This window comes from Macrobrachium nipponense, chromosome 22 (genome assembly GCF_015104395.2).
Source record: "Macrobrachium nipponense isolate FS-2020 chromosome 22, ASM1510439v2, whole genome shotgun sequence".
Taxonomy (NCBI): Eukaryota; Metazoa; Arthropoda; class Malacostraca; order Decapoda; family Palaemonidae; genus Macrobrachium; species Macrobrachium nipponense.
The window spans coordinates 54,821,146-54,833,645 of record NC_087213.1 but is presented as its reverse complement, the minus strand read 5'-3'; the positions used below and the strand labels follow the sequence as shown (position 1 = coordinate 54,833,645).

At 38.8% G+C, this 12,500-nt stretch overlaps 2 protein-coding genes across 11 annotated transcripts in view; one reads left to right on the top strand and one right to left on the bottom strand.

Annotated features, from left to right (window-relative positions):
• Positions 1–12,500, bottom strand: part of LOC135198676 (uncharacterized) — a 202,681-nt gene that overhangs the window by 128,844 nt on the left and 61,337 nt on the right. For 2 of the 10 annotated variants that reach the window (XM_064226488.1, XM_064226492.1), the window contains exon 1: positions 12,499–12,500. This exon is cut by the window's right edge. The exons of 5 other annotated variants lie outside the window; for them this stretch is intronic. In XM_064226488.1, coding sequence (XP_064082558.1) covers positions 12,499–12,500 — 2 coding nt within the window. Of the gene's footprint in view, positions 1–1,672; positions 2,006–7,058; positions 7,368–10,647; positions 11,082–12,498 lie in introns of those variants that run through there. 3 more of the 10 variants (XM_064226496.1, XM_064226500.1, XM_064226497.1) reach the window with 3 other exon arrangements.
• The window catches only part of LOC135198678 (uncharacterized), a 62,532-nt gene continuing 58,527 nt past the window's right edge, over positions 8,496–12,500 (top strand). Inside the window, exon 1 of the transcript XR_010310864.1 lies at positions 8,496–9,207. The gene's annotated coding sequence lies outside the window, so the exon portion shown is untranslated. The remainder of the gene's footprint in view (positions 9,208–12,500) is intronic.

Genomic DNA, 12,500 nt, shown 5'->3' with positions numbered 1-12,500 from the left:
GAGAGAGAGAGAGAGAGAGAGAGAGAGAGAGAGAGAGAGAGAGAGAGAGAATATAATAAATATTTCCCTTATCAGGATCGTTTCTTGCAAGGTGAACAAAGGCAGCCAGCCTACCAGTACACAGACGGAACAAAGCAACACAGCAGCGGAGGAGAGGAGCGACTGCGAGTCGTGTATGGTATGGTATGTGTAGGTGTGTGTGTGTGTGTGTGTCTCTGAGAGCTCTATTATAGTACTAAGTATTCTCACCGCCACTATCTCTGTGACCTACTATACTACAAGGCGCACACACCACTAGCGCTGCTGAGTTTAAAGTGTGGATGAACTCGAGCAGAAATGTTAATGGCAGCGGGATATGAAGGATGGAGAGAGAGAGAGGAGAGAGAGAGAGAGAGAGAGAGAGAGAGAGAGAGAGAGAGGTAAGGTGGGTGGGGGAGGATGGGTGGAACCATTTCTTGACGTCACGGGATATATAGTTCACGTTGCGATTCGATGATGTTTGGTGCAATAAACTTGCAGGGCGAGGAAGGGCGATACTCTATAATAAGAAAATATATTTCGCCAGGGGCTAAAAATAATCTGTTTACTCGACTGAGGCAGCAGGCCCCAGGGGGACATCGCGTGGGGGGTGGGGGGGTGGGGGACTGCATACGCAAAACTGAAATTTCCTAGCTTGCTTGTGGGTAACCACAACATCGTTAGTCTCAGCTGTGCTAAATAAACGCAGAGAACGCTCCCTGGTAACAACTCCCCCCTCCACCCACCCCACCCCTCCCCTCCCCACCCTCTTACCCCGTTTCAACAAGCTTCCGCCAGATATGGCAGCTTCTCCCACCAGCAGAGAGAGAGAGATCACTGAAAAACGTAGTAAAATATACACATATTTCGTTGAACAATTAATTATCAAAATCTGTTGAAAATACTTAGAGAGAGAGAGAGAGAGAGAGAGAGAGAGAGAGAGAGAGAGAGAGAGATAAATCTGAACCAAAAACCAAGACGCAATTCGAAAGGTAAAGGCCTATGAGGCGACTGGTCTTGAAGAAAAAAAAAAAGAAAACATAAAAGAGACAATGATATTAGCACAACACAGTGAATTGAAGTCACATTGCAGTTTCTTGCAAACTGAAATTGAACAAGTACATTTAGAAAATTGAAATGAACACACCAAAATTCAGCAGTAAGTTTAGGCATCAATGTTTTCGTTGGTAATAAAAAAAAAAACTCCGTTAAACTGCTTAATTACTACCTGTATAAATATCAAAATTCAAACCTACTTCCTTTCTGTGGGAGCTTGGACTACAAATGGGTATATGTATGTTTATACATAGTAAATTCAAGTATATCGAGCTATAAAAAAAATATAACTATATATTTGTTGATTTTGTACAAAAATTAACATATATTGTATGAGTATTGTATTGTAAAATTACCTTTAAAGTGTATTTTTTATAATAAAAGAAAAAAAGCTTGGCCTACAAATAGGCATAATAAAAAAATCTCTGCTTCATAGATAATGTTACAGTAAATCTGTAAGTCTGCAATGACTCCTGATGACCATTCCAAATGAAAATCCCAACAGATGGCTAATAATAAAATTAGGTTGAAATTACTCAAGAGTTAATGACAAGCAACCTACCCCAAGCAGGCCAGACCCAACTTTATTTAAAATTACCTGTCTGCTTAGCAGGCGTAAATTTCATGGGAAGATTCTGATCAGGCACGGCGTCTTTCTTCAGACCCCGATAATTTTTGGGCTTCTGTTGATTCGTGAGCTCGAATCTCAAATTCCTATCGTACTGGGCAAGGCTGAAGTGCTTGCAGCACATGAACCCCTTGATGTCTACCCCGACTCGCTTGTCAGACCTCCGGCAGGCGTAGGCCCAGATCTGACTTAGCCCGGGATCCTTCGGGAACGAAAAGAGTTTGTGAGGACCCTTATCACTCTCGCGGCACCCAAATACACTGCAATAAACCATTTTGCAGTCCGCTATCTGTCACAGCAACGGTATCACTACGATGCCAATGTGCGGTCACTTATCTACTGGCCGGAAATTTTGACGCTTATTGAAGAAAAAAAAGTGCAAAAATAGCAAAAGATACAGTAATAATATCTCTAGTACGCAAATTGTGAGAACATCATTAGATTCTTCGATAACTTCTCGATATATGAGAGGGATATTGCCAAACGTTGCCACGGCAACGGCTTTGTCGTAGGGTAGAATGACGTCAGAAAATAGCATGCGCAGACGAGTTTCAAACCCGTCTCTATAGAGCGGGAGGAGTACTACCTGTCGTCATATTATCATTATTATCGTAGCTTCCATAAGCTTTTACGCCATCCTTACTCCTTACCCAGATATGGCACAGCTTCTCCGTAGAGAGAGAGAGAGAGAGAGAGAGAGAGAGAGAGAGAGAGAGAGAGAGAGAGAGAGAGCTGAACCAAGCACCAAGGCGCAGCAACTCGCAAAGGCGAGAAGAGCACCCTTAGGGGCGGGATGTCGAACGGAGAATTTTACTTATCTAGTTGTTGTTTCCACCGTTCCTTTAAGATTTCGTTTAAAGTATACCCCAAGGTTCGTCGTTCTTTGGAGAATCTTTTCCCATTACTCCATCCTAATCGAATATATATAAAGCAAGACAACGCGTCAATATATTAATATATTTGTTAAATATTTTTTTTGGTTGTGGCAACAGTATATATAGGTCTAAAGTCTTCTTTTCGTAGTTTCTCTCGAAAGAAACGGAATAAATAATAAAATTATATATATCGCCTCCCGAAACACTTGCAAAGTCAGAAACAATTGAACGAGTATAAGGCTAAAAAAACAAATGGAGAGAGAGAGAGAGAGAAGAGGGCGCCATTCCCGACCGTACCTCTCCTCGTCGGCAGTTCCTGCTAGCGCCAGATTCATCAATAATACAGCGTTGCCACGTCAATCTCTCCCTTCCCTTCCCTCCCACCCTCCCTCCCCACCAACGTTCCACGCAAGGTCCGTGCCACACGCGGCAACGCAGCCTGAACAGCACACCAGCAGCTAACGTCCTTTTTCGTCTACGTCCAGGGATTATTATCAGCCATTCGAATTTCTCCATTTTATTATTATAAAATAAAATCATAGTACATACATTAGAAGTCGAATCGGCAACAGCGCAACCTTATCTGTCTTTGGGACTAACGAGATTCTCCCTCTCTCTCTCTCTCTGTCACGCATTCACCGCAACGTTCATGTACGTGCTTGTGTGTGTACGTATATATGTACGTACGTACGTACGTGCTCGCATTGCCCTCCACTGAATGGCAGAACATCTGGTTGGGTCCTAAATAATGTTAACTCATTGTGTTTGCTAGTTAACAAAGACGTGAGTCTGGTAACTATAGTGGACAACCAACGATGAAGACCTATATTATTATTTAAGAAATTGTTCTTTAGTCTATTCATTTGTGTCATTTCTGTGTCTACACTATTCAGAAATCCCGTTTGTGATTTCTATTCTATTTGTTTATCCTGTTTCTCTTCATATAATACTCTATTTTCTTCTAGTACTACTGTGCACCACACAGTGTGAATTGAAAGGTTCACGATTCATTTTCACAGAAGTCTATTGCGTATCGTTTAGACGTTTGAACTGCCAAGTTTAACACATAAAAAAACACTACACACACATACACACTACATTACACACACACACACACACATTACTTACATTCCTTTGCAAGTCAATTCACAAGTCTATTGCGTATGTTTATATATTTGAACTGACGAGTTTGACACACACACACAAACACTACACACCACACAGATACTACACACACACACACACACACACACACACACACACAATACTTACATTCCTTTGCAAGTCAATTCACAGAAGTCTATTGTGTATCGTTTATACATTGGAAATGACAAGTTTGACACACAAAAACTGCACTACAATACACACAAACACTACACTAAACACACACACATACACTACACAAATACACAAACACTACACTACACACACACACTACATACATACAATACTATAAAACCTTACATTCCTTTGCAAGTCAATGCCCCGAGTTGTTCAATTTCGTACAGGTGTTTATTCTGAACATAACTAATAACCAGTAAAGAAACTATTGCGATACTATGGTCATTAGCCTACGAAAGAAAAAAAAATAATGAGACCCGTATTCTATAATATTTCTATTCAATAAAGCGAAAGGCGAAATAAAAAAAAAAATGTGGTTTTAATAGACATGCAAAAGCAGAGTACTGAGCATAGAAATCCTCACGTTGAGAAAAATGACGCATATTCCAAAATTGTAAAGAAATTTCCTAATTTATTTTGGAATAAATAATTGAGCCATTTGCCTGTCCTTTAGTATATGGTTTTGTATAACTTTTTTTAATGTACCGTTTCTTAACATCTTTCTTTTGATATAACGTTTACTTATGTTATATTTGTTTTTGTATGACTTTAACCTATTGTAATTTTGCTATAGTATATATATTAACAATATTTGAATTGTATAACATTTGCATAACTTGGCACTTGATTTTGTATAAATTGGGTTGATTTGTTCTCATGTAAAATATTTGCTTTTCATTACTGTTTTTTTCATTTATATGTTTAACTTTTTTTTTCTTTCTTTTTTTGCTTAGAATCTTGAATTCTGTAGGTGGGTATAGCAGCATGCTGCTACACTCCATTTTATGTATATCAATACTTTTTGAAATTGAAATTGAAATCCTCACGTTGAGAAGCCTGGCTTGGCTGTCAGTCACGAGAGGCTCTTTTGGGGCTGCTGGTAAGCTCTGAAATATCATCAAGCGGTCCCTCAGTGCACGACGTACAGTACATACACTCACGTCCCCAAGCACGTCAGGGTTATTCTCTCTCAACTGTCTGGCAGGCAGTGTACGACGGATGGGCTTCAAAGTTCAGTCTCACGCTTCAACAGTGTAAGAGTCCTCTCACTGATCTTAGGGTCCCGCCCCGGATAGTCCTGGGCTTCACACCAGTCTGGTCGGCAATCTCCTTGGTCTGGAGACCACCTTATGGCACTCTCACACTGTCATCGTGAGAAGTATGATCACCTAGCGTAATTGACAGGGTTGGGGGTGGGGTCACAAAGCCAGCAACTCGCAAAAAATTAGGCCGAAGACAGTTTGAGCAAAACTTAGGCTGAACATGGTTGACACAAAACTTAGGCCAAATGCGGTTGATGCAAAACTTAGGCCGAACACAGTTTGACCAAAACTCCCACAAACCACCTTGGAACACGCCATGACTCACGAGGCACCCTGTGTCACTCATCAGCTTCCCACCCACACTCCACGAATGTTTGGCTATGTTGCCAATTAGTCAAATATCGACTCAGATTTTTCGCTCAGCGGAATCTGTCACAAACATTGGCGCAGTCAGAAATGTTTGCCGACCTAGAGAAAAAGAGAGAGCGGTACCTTACCTTACCTTAGACCTTACAGCTCGTTTACTAGGTGGAATCTGTCGCAAACACTGGCGCAGTCAGGAATGTTTGCCAGAGATACAGACCTTACAGCTCGTTCGTTCGGAGGAATCTGTCTCAAACATTGGCGCGGTTAGAAATGTTTGCCGGCCCAGACAAAGAGATACAGACCTTACAGCTCATTCACTCGGCAAATCTGTTGCAAACATTGGCACGGTCAGAAATGTTTGTCGGCCTGAGAAAGAGAGAGAGCGAGACCTGACCTTACAGCTCGTTCGGGTTGCTCAGGTCTCCTCAGTGTGAAGCCCCTCTAATGTTTACCAGAGAATTGCTAATGTATCTTCAATTATATTTTGCATATTCCAATCTTGGATGGTCTGGGATGCAGTTTAGATATTTGTCGAGCTTATTCTTAAATACATCTACGCTCACTCCTGTTATGTTCCTCAGATGAGCTGGCAGCGCATTGAATAGACACTGCATTATCGATGCTGGTGCGTGGTGGATTAATGTCCTGTGTGCTATCCTTACTTTTTCTAGTAGAGTTTTGGGCACTAGTAAACTACCCCTGCTTGCTCTTTCTGATAATTTATATGAATCACGGTGATGTGATAAAATTTCATATAATTATATATAATATATATATATATATATATATATATACACACACAATATTGATGTCAGTGCTTCATGACGTCATTAGGTACTAAAGGGACTAATATATGTCCCATGGCGACTCAATACGAGCAATAATTTTAACCTTACCAGAACAGGACACCGAACTCCTGCTAAAACGTGCCCTCATACCTCTGAAGCGGGCAGATGCAACATGGGCATTGCATCATGCAGCATTCAACCCAACAAGCTGTACGGTTAAGGGTATCCCAAGAAGTTTGTAGAGAACTTAATATAGAACTTAGAACCAAAAGCCAAGAACTGAAAACCTATGAGAAATGAAATGGGTTGCAGCTATATAAGAGCCAAAGGAATGCTCAAAAGAACCCTGAGTAATGCCTACAGTGCACCACGTGAGATGCACTGACGGCTCTATCGTAGAGAGGGTTCCCTTGGGTAAGCAAGGACACACACACACACACATATATATATATATTATATATATATATATATATATATATATATATCATTTTCATAATCCCTTGATAAAATTTTAGAAGGTTTATTCATAATGCAAGAAAATCTCTCGTTCTCTCTCTCGCTCACATAGTGTTCCCCTTCATTTACCAACTAAATAACTGGCTATGTCATACATATAGAACGATAATTGTTCTAATAAAATGTTGATCTCTCTCTCTCTCTCTCTAGCATTCGTGTTTCTCTTTGCATTTATTCCTAACAAACATAGGTCTAGACTCATATCCAATTTTCTCAATATGAACCAGTGAACATTGGTTTATTTGCATAAGGAATCGAATGGGAGATATTATATACTGTACTACATGCTCTTTAATTTGATAGTCTAATGCAATTTACTTTTCGTAATCTAGGTGTCACAGATGGTAAAATATTTTTAGGAAAATAGAGTCGAAGGGAAGAAATGTATCATGCAGGTTTTTGGAAAATTGCTCAACTTGTAACTTACCATTAGGTAAAAAAAGGGATGGCACAGCTTCTTCCTTCAGTGCACGTCGATTTTTGGGTTTTTCAATTCCCAGGAGTCGGTACTTCATGTCATCAGCATAGTCCTCTGGTTTAAAATGGACTGAACAAATTAGAGCACGCTTCCAGTTAACATTGTCTGCGCGTTTGCAAGCATGCATCCATTTCTTCTTCGTTTTTTCTTCTTTTGGGAAACTAAAATATCGAATACTCATATTAATAGTCTTTTTGCTATTATTATGGCATCCAAATACAGCACAAACGGAAGGCATGACTGCTGGAAGTTAATAAACGTGACAGAGATCAAGTAAGACTACCTCTAGTCAGGTCAAAACCTCGGCTACCGTCTCCGAAACTTGACGTCACAAAAGCTCCGCCCACGTGCGCGTAGCTCACTGATGAGCCGACCTCTCCGAGTATATTTGTGTCGAAGACTTGATTTTGTCTTCGCGTCTGCAGTGGACTACCTAAGGCTTTCTGTACAGTTCAGTCTCGAGGAAACCTGAAATACCTCGTTCCTCTACATTTTTTATTTTTATTCTGACGTTTTTGTAACCGACGACAGCGCAATAACCCGACATCGTTCATAAGTAGTGTGCATGGGAGGTGGATCAGATAGCATTTAGGCGCATGGTACTACCATGACGTTATGGGGCAGAGTTAGGTTTAAGCTCCAACCACGTGAACAGACCTTATCTTGTATTGGAGCCCCACCTGTTTGCAATACGGGGTTGGGGGGCTTTCTTGGCTTCTTTTCAGTGTTGTCAGACTCATTTCCGTTAGAGACTTTTTGGTGGCAAAAGACTCATTGGAAAAATTAGTCTATTCCGTGCACAAAAACCTACGCTCTCCGATTCCCGTCAGTGACGTCGTGTTTACACACAAACAACACAAACACGCCCACAAGCATGTTCATATCGGATACGGCTGCTTACGGACAAAAAGACGGATAATAAATGGCAGAACACGGTTATTCCGTTATTAAAGTCAAATTTATTTCGGAAGACAAGCATACAAAAATCGACGCGCACTCTCTCTTTAATGAAGGCTCCAAACAAAGCCTCCCTAGTGTGCGTCTTTGTGTGTGTGTGTGTGTGCGTCCTGTCGTTTGTGTGTACATACAGGAAGGCAATTGGATACATAGACAGGGAGAGAGAGAGAGAGAGAGAGAGAGAGAGAGAGAGAGATTAGAAAAAAAAGAGGAGAAACTATACTTTAATGCGTTATAGATCACAGTCGCACAACCCCCTTCCCATCATGGTCTCTCTCTCTCTCTTTCTCTCTCTCTCACTCCCCCCCTAAAATGCCTTCCTCTCCTCCCTCTGTGTGCCGGTTTCATTAGATAGGGGGCGGCCGGGTGGGCGGTTGAGTTTGGGGGGGATGACAGATTAGGGATGAGGGAACGGGGGGCCCAAAGTCCCCGCCCCTCGGCCTCGACGAAGCCAATATAAAGGGCGGCTCCGCTGCGCGCCTCGGTGTACTAATGTCTGAGGCACGGTCGGACAGTGCAGTAGTCTGTTTCTCTCTCTATGTGTCTCTTTCTCTTTCCCTCTTGCTCACGGCCTCTCAGTCTCTCTCTCTCTCGCTATCTCTCTCTCTCCTCCTTTCCTTGGTTTGAAAGCCAAAAACAAACTTGCTGCTGCACACACAACGGTCGACATATTATTATTCATGTCCTAGGCGTATATAGACAACCTTTATTTTTGTTTCTTTTTAGAATGTAAATCTCACACTTTTTTTAGAACGTCGAACCTAGCATAATATATGGTCAAATAAAACACCATCTATTATATTTATATATAAAATACCAAAAAAGTTCTCTCTGTGATGCAAATCATTGTTATTTGTTGCTGTTTTTGAATATTGTCTCTTGAGTTGAACCGTGGCCCCTTCAAATATGACTTAAGACAACTTGTTATCACAACACCACTGCTAAAGAAACAATCATCCCGGAGGAGCGTTGTCGTTTATGTGACTGCGGCGTCTCGCAGTCGCTATAAGTCAGTCTTGGTTGTCTTTCTGATGGATCCCTCCCAGTCCTTCATGGCCGTAGTAGGGATCCATAGAAGCCTCATAGACGCTTACAGGGAGGCGAGATCGATCTGCAGGAGCAGCAACGTCGACGCAAACAGGTAAGTTTTTAACATCCGGAGAGAGAGATATAGTAGAGGGAGAGGAACAGACGATGACCCCCTTCACCACACAGGAGTTCCTCCGATCTCCTTCTTCTCCTGCTGCGGCGTCCTGTCCTTTCGGAGAGGACGTGGCACACGAGAGGAGAAGAAGAAGGACGTCCTTGGATCTCCTGCGTTCTTCGGAGAGAAGTGGCAAAGTGTTAAAACCCCCCCAAAATCCAAAGGTATTTTTAAGAGTATCCTTGCCTTGCCAAACTTAACGAAATAAAGTTATACAGTTGACACGGCTCGAGTTAGAAATATACTATGTAAATAATAATTATTGTTGTCATTATTATTAATATATAAAACTGTGATTACACCACCACTTTGCCTGCAACCCGTGCAATCGTCGGCAAAGAGTAACATTGAATTTGAGACGGTTAGAAATATGTCCGTCACAGTAGTACTTGTGCACCAATGTTTAAAAAAAGACATACGTCCACTTGTTGAAATAAATCCAAACGTACTTTTTCAAAGTCTAAGTAACATGGGGGAAAAAATAAAGTCTGCGGACTTTTCAAACGCCGGTGGTGCGAACTTGTCAATATTTCTGTGTAAAGTGATGTTACATTCTTCCATATTCGGCACTGTCTTCTGTTTTTAAGCGATTTTAGTACGATAATGTTTAATTTCTTTTGTCTGCAATTCGGTTTGCAAGCGACATCAGAGTATGGAATAGCAGGATAATGTTTAATTTCTTTTGTCTACAATACGACACAAATAAAATAAATACTCCTGTTACGGTTTCGTCGTCTTTAAAAGCAGAAGTTAAAACTTTTTAAAATATTTCGAAAGCGACTTCGATATCAACTATCAAACTGTATATTTTAATTTTTTCTAATTTACTGATAATAACTTGTGCTGAAGTGAAGTGCTTAATTATTATTATTTTATTATTATTATATATTGGTGAAACGGAGAATGCTGAATTCATTCCAAAGTATTGGAACACTGGTACTAGCGGTTGTGGTGGCACTTACGCCTCTCTTCATGAGACGAAATTATAAGAACACAGTCGATTTTGATTCCGAAATTCTCACAATTCTTTCGACTATTTCTCTTCATTTCGCTGACTATTCAAGTCGTTTAAAATTCATTCTTCTTGTTTGTTTGTTAGCAAACAGGATGCCACAATAACTTAGTAATTCCTCTGTGATGTTTTAGAAGTCGACTCAACAGATGTGACGGTGACGAGATCTCTACATTTAAGTGGAAATTTTAGCGGCAATTAAAACACGTAGACTTTTTCCAGGATATTGTTAGTTATTTAGTACGGTCTTTTTTCAGAACGCGAATATAAGTGCCGCGCTAAATATCTGACGGCTAACGGTAATAATATGTTAAAGTGAGAAAGTACATTATTATTAAATAGTAGATTTGCTATCAATTACGTACATATGAGCGGCGGAAGGTCCTCCTGTAAGCGCCGCTGTACGGTCCTGACAGAAGCCCCAGCAACAACATCAGGATTTTCAGCCTTAAGCTGACGTGCTGTAAGGGTTGGATTTGCCTCGATATTCCTGGCGAGAACTCTTAACCCCCTCTTACTAATAATAGGGGGCCTCCCAGTGCTGATCCTAGCCTTGGGTACTTCCTTCCCTCCCGATTCACGAAAAGTTTTCAGAATGTTCTGGACAGTCCGTTGTTTCACGCCAGTTTTTTGGCTAATGACACCAGTTCTAAGGCCTTCCTCGTAAAGTTGTACTACTCTCACACGATTCTCAATGGAAGTATACGGTTTAGACATTGTTAGCACAACCGCACAAAATAATGTTAGCAACGAATATGGCAGATCACGAGAAAAGAATTCCACATCCGACCGTCACAAGTTCCAGGGTTCCCAGATGTATCAGATCAAATTATCGTACCAAACCTCTTCAAATTATCGTATTTTGACTAGCATTATCGTACATTTTTCATTTCATAATATAGCTGTATTTCACCAACAGAAATATATCTTTATCTCTATTAATGTAAGGCTAAATAAATTGTGATGTCATTCCTATTTATTGCTAATAATGACAAAAAAATAAAAAAGATAACTTTTCCGTAGGCTGTACAACGTAGCCTATTTAGTACTTCAGTGATTATTATTTTCATTATATATCACCAATGTAAACTTTAAAAAAAGAAAAAAATCACAACTAACATGAGTATTGCTTTAAGAAAATTGCCAATCGTTCTCAAACATCACGTTACAACACCATTACAAAAGAAAAACAAATATGCAGCAAAATCGTATAATTGTTTACTTTCAATTCTTCACTGATTACCATTACTAATCATCAGTGTTATCATCAATGAAAATGAAAAGGAAAAATACGACAAAAACATCACTGTTAATAATCATCAGTATTATCATTAATGAAAACGAAACTAAAATATCAGTACTACCTATGTATATATATTAGTAGGTAAATAAATCGACAGAGATAATATTGAGATAAAATCAACATGCCTGAGCGCTTACCTACACTAAGTGAGATACAGTTAGCGGACGTCTTTGCGTAAGATTTTATATATATATATATATACTATATATATAAATACATACAATATATATCATATCTATATAGATATAATATATATATATATATACTATATAATACAACAATGAATTAAATATAACATAATATCTATGTATATACATATATAATATAATACATATATATATCTCCATATATATATATACTATATATATATATACATATATAATAATAGAATTATAGACAATCTAATATACCTATTATACATTTATACATATACATATGATATATAAACAATGCCTAGCGCTTACCTACATCTAATGAGATACATGTTAGCGAACGTCTTTGCGTAAGCTTTAATATATATATATATATACATAGATAGATATAAATATACACATACATATATATAATATATATAATTTTATATATAACTAATATATTACATATATATACTATATAGCATATACATATATATATATACATATAGTAAATAATATATAATTACATATATATATAAGTAGCCTATATACATATATATAGTCATATATATATCATATTATAATGTATATAACAATATATATTATATACATATATATATACATATATATATATAACTATATATATTATATATATAATATATATATATACATATTTACTATTATATATATACATGCTATATATACTATATATATATATATGTGTGTGTGTGTGTCATAGAATTTCATTCAGTTATTGTTACATGTTTACATCTTATTACCT